The sequence below is a fragment of the Ilyonectria robusta genome, assembly GCF_021365365.1.
Source record: "Ilyonectria robusta strain PMI_751 chromosome Unknown BGZ61scaffold_18, whole genome shotgun sequence".
In the NCBI taxonomy this organism is placed as follows: domain Eukaryota; kingdom Fungi; phylum Ascomycota; class Sordariomycetes; order Hypocreales; family Nectriaceae; genus Ilyonectria; species Ilyonectria robusta.
In genome coordinates, this window is record NW_025764452.1 from 905,608 (window position 1) to 917,942 (window position 12,335).

Sequence of the window (12,335 nt, forward strand, 5' to 3'; positions counted from 1 at the left end):
GAGGCTGTTGCTCAGATCCACCGTGAAGAAAGAAAGGAGTTCCTCTTGCAGGGGGGAGCCATCGAGTATCCCGAAAGGATGCCGAGGCCGCAAGTCAATACTTTATTGATCATTCGATCGATACTCTTGGCTATCCCCTTGCCGCCGTCCATCTCTTGAGGTGTCCATAATTGACTCGTGCACCTTCGCGAAAGCACATTCTTTTGACTTCTCTACTGTCTCTCAATTTTCCCACACTTTTGTCTGTTCTCAAGCTTCCAGCCGCCATGCATTGGCCATTCATCCTGTCGAGTTTAGCCATCGTGGCCAGCCCGGCTAGTGCTTGGCAGTACATCTCTCCCAACGCTCTCCCGTCCGATACTCTGTCTGATAGCTGTGTGGATGCCTTGGTGGCCGATCTTTCTTGTCCATCGCAGGTATCTAGCTTTTTTGAGCGAGAACCTGTTCCGCTTGAATCTCTGGAGGAGGCATGTACCTCTGCATGTCGTGCTTCACTGGCTGAGTTTGAGGCAAGCCTGAAGACTCAATGCGGTGAGGAAGATGTAGTCGAATACGACCTGGGTGCCGGTACTGTTCACGTATCCGTTGTGGCGACGGATATCTATTATCACTTCAACAGGACCTGCATCAAGGACGGCAACAGATGGTGCAACATTTGGGCCTTTGAAAACTCTTCCGACAACGACTCGGATAACAGTGGCTCCGCAGTTGGTAAGAAAGCAAATCCCTCTTCGATATAGTTCCAAGGATGTCCTGACATACACAATAGTCACGTCTACGGCCTCCGTCGACATGTGCGACAACTGCATTATCAAGCCTTTCCAGTTTATGGCTGGCAACTCTTACTCAAACGGCTTCGCCTTGCAGGCGGATTACTCCACCCTGACCGAAAGCTGCTCCAAAACTTCCTTTCCATTGGCAACTACGGCAACCGAAGAGTAAGTGGCTGCTTAATCAAATGTATTTTTGAGAAACATATCTAAACTATAATATTAAACAGACCATCGACTACTGATCCTGTGCCAACTTGCTCGGGGGAGGAGTACACTATCCAGGCCGAGGACACTTGCCGGTCCATTTCCAAGGCCAAAGACCTTGCCACAGCCTGGATGTTGTATGACAACGACTTGCAAGCCTTCTGCGCCAGCTTCCCAGAAGCGGGCGAGAAGATATGCATTGTGAACCAGTGCAAAACGTATACTATTCAGGCTGATGATACTTGCCAGGGTATCGCCGTTGCTGCCAAGATCAGCATGGTGCAGCTTTACACATGTGAGCAGCCTTTTTTCCTTTGTCTATTTTTTTCGCATTACAGTGACACAAATCTCTAACTTTTCATCCGATTTTTGCAGGGAATCCTGTTCTCGGACCGGCTTGCAATCGCTTGTCCCTGTCTGTGGGAGATACCATCTGCCTTGAGCCTCACGGCGACGAGGAATACACAGTCCCAACTCACACAACCACCACCCCAACACCGGAGCCTACCGCGGCTCCAGTTCCCTCCAACATCGCCACCGGCACAAACAAGAACTGCGCGCAGTACTATTCCGTCCAGCCAGGTGACTACTGCAACCAGATCATCCTCAAGTTTAGCATCTCCCTCAGCGACTTCCTCTTCCTGAACCAAGGGCTCAACACAGAATGCACGAACCTCTTCGCTGAGGAGTCTTATTGCGTTTCGCCAGTCGGACCTATCAACTTGTACCCTGGCCATCCAGACTATGTTGGGCCGAGTTCGAGCATTTCCGATATTCCTTTTAGCGACCTTCCCAAGGCTACTTTCACCGCACCCGCGATCACGGGCCTGCCTACTCAGCTTCCAAGAGCTAAAGGTACGAGGAGCGATTGCGTCATCTACATGGACGGCACGGAGCTGCAGATTGACATGGGCTGGAGCTCTTCATTCTCAGCTTGCGAAGAACTGACCGAGGTGTGGGATATTTCACTCGCCGAGTTGCACAATTGGTGAGTACCGAGAAAGGCCACCATGTGTACATCCCAAACCTTTTAACAGTTGTCTAGGAACCCATCCCTCAACACAACTTCTCGGGACTGTACGTTCAGCGAGGAGTATAGCTACTGCATGGCAGCATACCTGAGAACAAACACTCGCACACCTGATCCTGATTCCGAGATTGAGCTTGAACCGGAGACTACTACTGCGGATACTGCCGAGCCAACATCCGTTGAACTTCCAATCAGAGTAAAGTCTATCATTTCTGTCCTTATAAGTGCTTTTTCTAATCTCGATAATCTCTCACTGTAGGATGGTGCGGCCGAGAATTGCAAAACCTATTATGCAGTCGTTTCGGGGCAGACGTGTCAAGAAGTCTTAGACGCTAATGGTCTGACCATTGCTGAGTTCTATGCCATGTAAGTGATGGAGTACCTCAAACACAGAAGAATGAAAACTTACCCTTGGACAGGAACACGGCTATTGGTTCTGAGTGCCATAATCTCTGGCCTGGTGAGTTCAAAGATCCCACTCCTTTTCTTTGTTCCGGTTTTATACAAGCCGATCCATGGGCTTACACTATTGGCAGAATACAGATACTGTGTTGCAGTCTAAGTATGGGACCCCAATCATAACAATCCATGATATGTGTAGTTAAGAATATTCTTGGTGCGATAAAACTTTTCACGAGACTGGTGTCCTACGTCACAGTTAAAATATCACTCCCATAAGTCTTCGGGGTACCAGATCGATATACAGTAGACGAGAGGGGTAGCTGAGGGAAGAAGAGTCTGAATGGAGGAGCGTAATAGCAAAGGTTTGGATACCAAATTTAAGTCTTTGTCAATGGCATGAATATCCATGGTTGTTTGAGGTTTCTTCTTCTAAAGTTGGTATATTGACAAAGGAAAAGGAAATATAACTAAAGTGCGCCCCGTGATTTATACAGGAAAATACTCCACTCACTTGCTTATGCCACTCACTATATACGTTCTGGGGGGAACTTCTATGCAGAACTTTCAGACCTCGAACTCTTATAATCCCCGTCTCGCTCCGAGTCTCGCATTATTACGAGTTGGATTTCGTCGTTGTTTTCCCCATACTCCACCACGTATGTCTTGTGGCATGTGATACCACGTTGATCTACCCTGTGTTGAGAGTGTTCCGCATTTGAAGTCACACTCGCTCCGGCCTGTCGGCTTCTGCTTTGGCCTCTTGAACCTTTGGAGGCGTAGTTCGCATAGTACCGCTGCGTTGTTCCAAGTACCTTGGGGAAAATGCGCACGAGGATCAATCGGAGTGTCGGCATACACGTGCAGATAATGCCGACATTGATTTCGATGGTAGACCACTTGGAAACTTCGAGAAACTCCCAGGTAGGATTTTGCGAATGTGAATCAAACGTGATAAGTGATCGCAGTCGTAGGATACTGACGACGGTGACGAAAGCACCAACGCAGAACATGATCCCCACTCCAATCTTCTTTCTCCAGTCCAGGTTTAGAGCCTTGAGCTGTGACAAAGGGATCGCCAACATCCAGACATCGAGGGCGATGCTGATACCGCTATTTGACCATGCGATTGAGTTGATGTCCATGCAGTGTCCGGTATGCTCTCCGTCCCATTTCGTCCAGAAATAGGTTACGGGCCTGCACTGGAAAACGGAAATGATGACAAAAACCGTACCGAATAGGCAGTTGAAAATGACAGTGCCCCATAAGGTTCGTCGGATGGGCCGGGCCGGAAAGATCCTCAGGTAGAAGAACAATAGGGCGAGCTTGAGGAGAGTGACCTGTAAGAAGTACAACGCCGCCATAATGTAGAAATACATGCCGAAGTTGGTGATGTTGGTGTCCGACAATGTCCAGATGTCACGGCCGAGGCCATTTGCGACGGTACCATGTACAGTAAGAACGGAACTGGGAATTCCAGCGATGATTGTTATGAGAGTAAACCAATCATCAAGCCCAAGCTCGAGGTGTTGCCATATCTTGAAGGCAAACCGTATAACGACAATGACCCCTGAGATGATTCCAAAGGTGTTGGAAAGGATCTCGTATTGAGTCGACTTGTTCCTTATTGGGGCACCACAGTTTGTCGAAGTCGTATTTTTGGTGACTGGGGCTGCATGAGCTCGGCAAATAGAGACGCATGTGGTGAACAAAACTCACAGAGGGCCTCCTTGATAGTGCAGCTTCCTGCAACACAGACCGCGACTTGCGACTGTAATGCCTCATTCGTACACATGCAAGTTTGGTTTGTGGCAGTGCATGGTGAATCAGCGATGGCGGTAGCTAGACACAGTATCTTCGCACAATCAGCATCACAATGGTGGTTTTGGATCGTGTTGGGCCAAATCATACAGCACAATCCGGGAGGGATGCTAGATCAGTTGCTGTTGACCGAGGGCCTTCACCCGAGACGCCTTTCGCCACGAGGCAAGCGGCCAGAAGGCTCCACAGAGACCGCATACTTGGGAGCAATGACGTTGGACCAGGTATGAACAAGAACAACGCTGGTCCGATGTCTTCAGACGTGATGAAGAAGAGGGTTATTTCAAGACAAAAAATACAGAAAAACTTGGAGAAAAAATGGCACGCGGAAAAGCCGGGACTAAAACAAGAAAACACGATTCAATACCCAACTTGTCGGGGCTGCCATGGTGATATTTGCCACAAACTGACACAGGGGCTCGCGTCGCAGGGTTTCAACTAAGCCTTGAGGAGGGCCACCACCATCCTCTTCGGGTCAATCTCGAGTACCGGTAGCTCCAGGGTGAACATGTGGGTGCAGTCTCTGCTCTATAGTTGATCTTGGCGGCCTTAATTGCTCAACCGAACTCCAACTGTCAATTCTCCACGGCACCCCGCCAAGGTGACATCGCATCACCAAGATACTCCGTACCGTCAAGGCCAGATCTGAAGAGGGAGCTCGGAGAAGTTCCAAGTTCCAAGCCTAGCCCAATCATCGGCCCTCGCTTCCACCGTTCACCACACTAGTCGTATCTGTACTTGGCGCAGTGGCGGTGGCCATCAAATATGCAGCAAATGCCCGGATATCACACGCAGAAAGTAGAACGAACATGGCCAATGCGCCGCCCAAGGTGACTCTCACGGCTCTGTGTTTGAATGTGGAAGCACCTGCATCGAATTATCCTCGAAAAATCTCCACTCCAGTCGCCCATCTCCGCTCCATGGTGGCTCGGCTATTGGATGCGTCTAGTTCCTCGGCAATATTCGTGCGGGGCTTTGACCAAAGATAGACTGGTGTCGAATTTTCATTTTGTGTCCGGTACACCATTACATGAAGTACCGAGTCGGACACCGGATGGATAATGCCAGGGAAACGTGGCCAATGCCTCATTTTCCTCCCCCTTGCAGCATCACATCATCTCTAGTATTTGAATCAATCATTCCGCACTCGAACCCTTGCATCTTGTTGATCTGCGGATGGAGTCTTCAACGAGGATCATGTGAAAGTCATTGTCATGGGTTCAAACTAGATGCTAAATTCCCCGGCCTAAATCCCTGATCTAGAATAGTAAAGGGGCTAGGCGCTCCTTTCATACTGTCGCGTCTTGCCTTTCATAGGTCAAACGGGCCTCAGTCCTGCTTCTCCGAAGAGTCGGGTAAATACGTAGCTTCCATTTTGGAACAGGCTCCGATCCCCGGGATTCAGCCCGAACCTGTGCCCCTTGCCCCTGTTTTCCACCAGCCGACCCCCTTGCTTGACAGGTCGTGTTTCATTCTCTGAGCTGCTTCAATTTCTACAACGTTTCCGCTACTGCAATTCACCTGGCCTGCTACTGGCTTCAGATGTGGACTGCCCACCTGTTCAGGTTTTTAATGCATAGGCAAGATGCAGCATCCCCTACTCTTTGACCTCTGGCATCGGTTTGGGGTTGCAATTCTCACCACCCACCACCCCGGCCCAAAGAAAAATTATTTCTAATCAATCTTAGCCCCGAGGCCAGGCGTCCGGGTACCTGTAAGTATAGCCGTTTACGGCATGAGAGTAAATGCAGTTAGTTTCTCTTGTATCAACAAGCATGCATGCAATCTATACCCTTGCCATACCGCTTGAAGCTAAACAGCTATATGTTTCCGACTCTATAGAGGTGAAGCCCTGGGAGGGCGCCAAATGTGGACACCCTAAGTGTTCTTCGGTAATCGAATTTGACCTTCCCAACCGACATCCTTTTAGAGAAATTCAGGTCCTTGACTCACCTGATAGAACTTCCCTTTGAGGCAGTGATCGCCGACATAAGTCGGTCCCACATCAATGCCACCGGACCTGCTCGCCACGTGCCATCAAAAACTAGCATCCAGAAAATGGGTGAAAGATCGAACACGTTTTATGGGTGTCGCTCAACATGTATCTGATGTGCTCAAATGTTCCAAGCTCATGGTGCCCCAGTCGATGCACTCAATCATTTGCATCAAATTGAGGGACCAGAATGGGCGTGGATGGCCAGAATAATTCGCATCCTTCAGGATATAAGAACCACCTATTTAAATAGATTTCAATTAAATATACAGTGTTCTACTCTTCAAACGTTTTTTTCAGGGGTCCAGCTGCCAGCGTTGGGTTGATCTACGGGACTCGGTAGGTGATTTGGTCCAGGGTAGCCGTCATTCCAAGTGAGAAGGGCAAATAAGGCGGGCTAACAATTGCAAAACAACTTCCATCTGATGGCCAGCGGCATTAGTCAGGCTAGCTAACTAATGAGCATAAATTTTATCTCATTCCCTCGATACGAAGGATATTTATGGGGGATATGGTTTCACTGTCTGAACTCGATCTTGCATTTTCCAAACGGACGCGACGAGTACTTCTCAAAACATGCATGCGAGCCGCTCTAATCCCCCCATATTGCTAAGATACACGTCTTTCAACCATGGAAATAACTCAGGCACCGCCCTCGGACGTATTGATAGACTGGGGAATAGATATGCGGACTTGAACAAGGGATTCAGCTCCTGCGAGAGCACCGGTATCGGCATTGCCCGACAATCCACTAAGCCTCATTCGACCCTTCCAGTATTTTAACCCTTGTGTTTGAAACAAGAATGTCGGTAGGAACCATCCAGTCGTCAAAAGAAAGCGCGGAGCTTGTATGAATTTGGCTATGTACCACAGATAATCACGCATTCGAACAAGGATATTTTTCACCGGCATATACAGTCTTTTGAGAGCACGATTCTTGAAAGTACCGCACTTCAAGCCAAGTTCATCTTCTCCATCCCACAGCGCTGAGAGAACCACCTGGACCCCAGACGACTGGTACAATTCCATCGGCGCGTCAATTTAATTTCGGCTGCTTACCAGTTTGGATGTGGAGACCACTTGAGCACTTTTCGTACTAATCTCAGGTATGTGATATATTATGACTTCGTCCTGTCAACTCACTTTGAGATTTCTCCGTAGATCACCTTTTGATACCAGTGTTGCTTGTGATCTTAATGATACGAAATCAAGACTGTAACAAGTTTTAGTCCACCGGATGCTTATTTGGGATTGATATGTGTTAAATGTAGGTGCATCATTGGATTAATTCAGCTTCGCCTAACATACGAGTTAATACTAGGAGCTAGCGAATATGTTTCTCAGAGGAAAACTCCCCTCAATCGTCTATAAAGAGAGCAGGGTAAGAATTCAATGAAGATTTGTCCACATGCCCCCTACCCTATGATACAGTAGTGGCAGAATAATGATGATATATTTAGCTTGGGAATAGCGTGCAAAATTTCCGGCGATCAATGATATGAAATCAATTTTTTAGTTGCAAGTGTGGCACCGTTGACGAGTCCAGTTTGAGAAGTGTCCAGTAATGATCCCAAATCCTCGAAAATAGGTCTTTCTGGCCTTGAAAAGCTCAAGGTGAAGATATTCTTCATGGGGTTCACCAAGGTGCTTCCATAGCTGCCCCTAAAATGCTGCATCTGCATCTATATCAAGTGAATCCCCAGGGACACCCAAGCAGGGTTAAGCCTAATTATACTCCTCTACTGACTGCTAGTAGTACTCTGGTGGATGTAAATTTCCGCCGAACAACCGGATCTGGTCCTCGATGTCGACGTATTTCCGTAGTCCTCTACGTCTATTGCGTCCGTCTCTGAGCCAACATCTTCATCTTCGTTGATATCGAATATGCCGTCGTCGTTTCCGGAAACATTTGACTCATCCCCACCGTCAAGTAGGCGTAATCGGTGTGTAGTGGCGCGCGGTAAGATTGTTAGAGCAAAGTTACGAGCGGCTAAAGCAAATGAGTTTCTACATTCAGCGAAGGCAACCCATTATATATGATAGAGGGTGGGTACTATTACAAAATACTTTGTAGCTCCTCAGCGGAACAGGAACTTAGGCAGCGCGTGAGTCACTCAACGTCCGGTTTAGATCCTCAGTTGGATGGGGGTTGAGGTGCAGGACGTGAAGTGTGAGATATTGTTTCGGCATGGCATAGAATGCCTTGCTTTTTGTTATTGACTGCAGCACCGAGTAGACTCCTTGGCGGTATTAGACCAAACGACCAACATAACACGCATGTGCCAGACAGGTCCGATACGCCCCGCCCACCGTCTTTCTTAACTCCCTAAACACACGAGGGAGCAAATCCCTCTCCAAAGTTGTTCAAGCAATCCTCCTCAGTCCACGCGACGGGGAGGTTAGTGCAGAGACCGACAGAGGTGACGAGAGTTCCCCCGCTCGCCACACAGAAGGAGGCAACCCCAGACGCACTCAAGTTTCGGGCCGAATTAACACATCGACAGTTAACAGCCAGTGCGGCGCTACTTGAACATGAGCGAGAATCTATATGAATGAATGTAGAGGAATACCTGAACATAGCCGAAAGGACGAAACAACGGGCAATCATTTTTACTGGATTATAGCAGTGATTTTGGTGTTGAGAAAGTGTTGAGAAAGTGGTGTGTGAACCGAGAATTCGTAAGAGTTAAACCGGATTGATTGTTGTCGAAAAGCCCCAAGGCGAGAAGAAAGGGTTTTATAAAGGGTGAGTGAGCCGAAAGGTGTGACAATTGTCTCTGACAGACCTTTATATGAGTGTGTGGCTCCTTTTATCTCACTTCAGACTCTTGTACTTTCTTGTAAAGCCAAACATAATGCCTATAATCTAAAACATTACTAATGCCCTTTGATTCTTCTAGACAATTCTCAAACGTCTGAAACTGGCTGGGGTATATTCTTTTTACCTCATTGTCGGGGGTTTCATATCTAAGCATAAAACTGAGGCCCCCAAACGTTAATAAATAAGGTTTCTGTCTCAAGCTGCGGCAAGTTGCCATTGACAATATCTCATCGCCTCCACTTACCATAAATGGCAACCAGTTCGCGCTCAAGGCTCAGTCGTCAGCGTTAGAACCTGAAGCACAATGCCTGCAATTATGGATAATGTCTTTCGTCAGCGAAATGAGCCGCGTTGAGGTAATAATGGCTAACTTGAATGAGTGAACGAGGTTATGCCGCACGAGTTAAAATATTCTTCACAAGCTCATGTGTTTACGTACCACTTACACACTCCTGCAGAATTGTTAGGTGTTGTCACTACATGCTTAGTATAAACCCCTGAAGAAGTTGGGCTACACAGATGTGTTGCTGCTAGGTTCCCGGAACATGAAACAGAATGTAACCGACTTTTGCACAGAGTTTCCAGTGAGCGAGAAAAGACAGTGCGTACTTTTTTAGGGTACCTGAAGCAACCTTCATGTTTCAGAGTCACGATAATTGTGTGATCTACACTATAGCATTCTCACTATGACACATGCCAGAACCGTGTAAACTTTATATCAACTACGATTTGTGAATTCCTACGGGATGCCAAGAGCTCTGAGACCGGAGGCGCCGATGTAGTTGGGGATTTGATCTTTCTGGCTGAACCTGCTAACATACTAGTTAGACATAGAGTTTTAGAGGTGCGGCATTTAAGAAATGACAAGTAAGGACCAACGCCTAAAGCGAACTAGCATGTCTATCCGAAGCCTGAAATTATGTCCTTTTGTATTCAACCAATGGTGGTAGGACATACGCCGTTTCAAATGTCGGAGCCGCAGTCGACGATGATAAAAGGGAGCCATATCCTAGAAGCTCAGTCTTCAAACCAACTCATAGAGTCAAAGCCGCATTCCAATCCCCCAAGACTCTTGACTCATTTCAATTCTCCTCTCAAGTCGAGTTGATCTTGACTCTTTGTACAATCTTTTCAACAAGCTACAGCTCACCACCACTCTTCTCGCCAACATGAAATTCACTGTTGCTCTCATTTTCACCACTCTGGCCACTGCCTCACCTCTGTCGGTCCGCCAAGATGACGCCCTCACCATCGTCAATGACGCACTGGACGATGCCCGCTCCGCGTCCGCCAACAGCATCATGAACACTCAAGGCGAAGGTCGCCAGCTCCTCGAGTGCGGAAGTCTGTGCACACAGTGCCGCAACGGAGCCATCACCACTGCGCTCGGAGAAGTCGCCCTTTGCGGCACGGCTGCCCTAGCGGTTGAGGTCGCCACCGCTGGCATTGCGACTATCCTTGAGGTCGCCGGTTTCGTTGCATGCGAAGCCACTGTTATCGGCACTTTGAACACGGCCGAGGCAGAATGCCAGGGTCTTGCTGATCCCTAAAGCAAGAGCAGAGTCCAGGGCTTCTCAATATATAAGTATTGAGCTAGGGAAGCATTGAGTACACAAATGCATTCGAGTATCCACATTGTTATCAAGACCCAATGAGACGCCATTCCTATTCTGTTTTTGATGAGAGGCCTGAATGGGGCAATAATATATACTAGTATACCTTTTATTAGTATAATTTAATGACTTTCATCCGTGCTGAATAACTATCCACTACTTTTTCCTATCGTCTTTTAATGTCCCCAATATATTAATTTCCCACATTTGCGTCATATATATCTCCCTTTTGGCGTTTATTAGGCTGGTTGTCTATGAAACTCTGAGCGCCAGACCTGCTACTCATACGGGAAATGAAGGTGCGTATGGGTTCGATATGAACCAGCCCACGGGGCCCCATGGGTACCCAAAAAGGAAAAAACTCTATAGGGTAGGTAGAAACTTAAAAAATAAAAATAAAATATTATAAATCATAAAAAATTAAATAAAATTAAATAATGTTATTTTATATTTTATTATATATATCTAATTGTTAATCTGCTTGGTATTTATACGGGTAGCTGCGGGTAGCAATTTAGAGCCCATCAGTACCCATGGGTATCTACAGCCCTAGTGAAAAGAACAGGCACAAAGATAGATCGTGCGAAGAATAATTCAGGTGGAAATGTGTAATCACTGTCGACGACAAGGTCGGTGAGCCACCGGGTGAAGACTCGCGCCTGCTGGAGGAGATGCTCATGCAAGAAACTGAATGACGTGGACGCCCGAAGGCGCTCTGCTAAGAGGACATTATGCTGCTGGTTATGCGTCATCCCGACACAAACGAGGCCGGGCTAGTGATGGCAATCCGGTTGATTCACCACAAGGGATCCGGTAATAAGCCCAAGTCGTGTGTGATGACCGAGCCTCCTCTCTTGGGTCCGAGTTGACAATAACAATCGAGCCAGTGCCATCTTCTTCTTCACCCCCACGAGACGATTTATTTCTGTCCGGTCACCGTGATGGTCAGCTTGGCAGTGAGTGACCAAGCATTCAAGCCCTCGGGATTGGCCAGTGCCTCGCACGTCCTTCAACTAAAGAACCGAGGCCCGTTATTTGTACAGCACTGAAGTGGAAACAGGAATGGCTCAAGCGCCCTGTGTTCCGCCAGTTTGACGGCTCGGTTGTGTCCGATAGTGATCCACTGCCCGATTACAAGCTAAGAGATGACATGGAAAGACAAACACTGGACGTTGGCTTTGAGCATGTCATTGGACCCAAAGCCCTCCGCAGGGGAGTCTCGCTTTACAACTCGCATATCAACGAAAAGGTGGAGTTCGATGTTCAATCCGTCTTGATGAACCAACCCAGATGGTCTCATTAAATTGTTTGCACATATTGGCCTTGACCACGACTCTCGTGCTTGTCGGGGCGTCCTCCCTGATGAGATATAGAGGGATATGGAACCTGATCTAGAAATTGGTGAGTTGGCAGCCGCAGAGACGAGTCGAAGAAAGGTCAGGACTGATGAAAGCGCTAGTCAATGACTATCCTGATGGCGATCTCTTGGCGGGAGATCATGTCCTGTGAAAACTCAATCGGACAGGCTTAGCGTGGTCAGAGTCCGACTTTATGTCTTGGCGATGCGGTGAAGATCTCGAAATACTTTTGAGTTTGGAGGATAGTGATTACATACTCACGGGTTAACTATTTTCCGTGTTCCCGAGACCGAGAAAAGGTGGGCCCTGCACCAGGTCATAAC

The 12,335-nt window shown here is 47.8% G+C and overlaps 3 protein-coding genes across 3 annotated transcripts; 2 read left to right on the forward strand and 1 right to left on the reverse strand.

Moving 5' to 3' along the window:
- The first annotated feature begins 136 nt into the window (after nucleotides 1–136).
- On the forward strand, nucleotides 137–2,813 carry BGZ61DRAFT_396391 (uncharacterized protein). The gene is made up of 8 exons (XM_046242957.1): nucleotides 137–711; nucleotides 770–938; nucleotides 1,001–1,272; nucleotides 1,353–1,965; nucleotides 2,023–2,203; nucleotides 2,267–2,373; nucleotides 2,427–2,467; nucleotides 2,544–2,813. Exons 1-8 carry the CDS (start codon nucleotides 267–269, stop codon nucleotides 2,567–2,569), a joined length of 1,854 nt encoding a protein of 617 aa, XP_046100901.1. The 5' UTR covers nucleotides 137–266; the 3' UTR covers nucleotides 2,570–2,813.
- Nucleotides 2,814–2,960: 147 nt separating this feature from the next.
- On the reverse strand, nucleotides 2,961–4,315 carry BGZ61DRAFT_359364 (uncharacterized protein; the record flags this gene model as incomplete). The annotated part of the gene is made up of 2 exons (XM_046241074.1): nucleotides 2,961–4,072; nucleotides 4,126–4,315. The coding sequence occupies 2 exons, from the start codon at nucleotides 4,313–4,315 to the stop codon at nucleotides 2,961–2,963; spliced, it is 1,302 nt and encodes a 433-aa protein (XP_046100902.1).
- Nucleotides 4,316–10,210: 5,895 nt separating this feature from the next.
- On the forward strand, nucleotides 10,211–10,591 carry BGZ61DRAFT_535846 (uncharacterized protein; the record flags this gene model as incomplete). Its single annotated transcript, XM_046254319.1, has 1 exon — nucleotides 10,211–10,591. One exon carries the CDS (start codon nucleotides 10,211–10,213, stop codon nucleotides 10,589–10,591), a length of 381 nt encoding a protein of 126 aa, XP_046100903.1.
- Nucleotides 10,592–12,335: the final 1,744 nt, after the last annotated feature.

What these genes read in the sequence shown, in the direction of transcription:
- BGZ61DRAFT_396391 (XM_046242957.1), top strand. Translation starts at nt 267, where the DNA reads ATGCATTGGCCATTCATCCTGTCGAGTTTAGCCATCGTGGCCAGCCCG. An exon ending in CCGTTGAACTTCCAATCAGA is followed by an intron (nt 2,204 to 2,266) that starts GTAAAGTCTATC and finishes CTCTCACTGTAG; the next exon opens with GATGGTGCGGCCGAGAATTG. An exon ending in GTGCCATAATCTCTGGCCTG is followed by an intron (nt 2,468 to 2,543) that starts GTGAGTTCAAAG and finishes CACTATTGGCAG; the next exon opens with AATACAGATACTGTGTTGCA.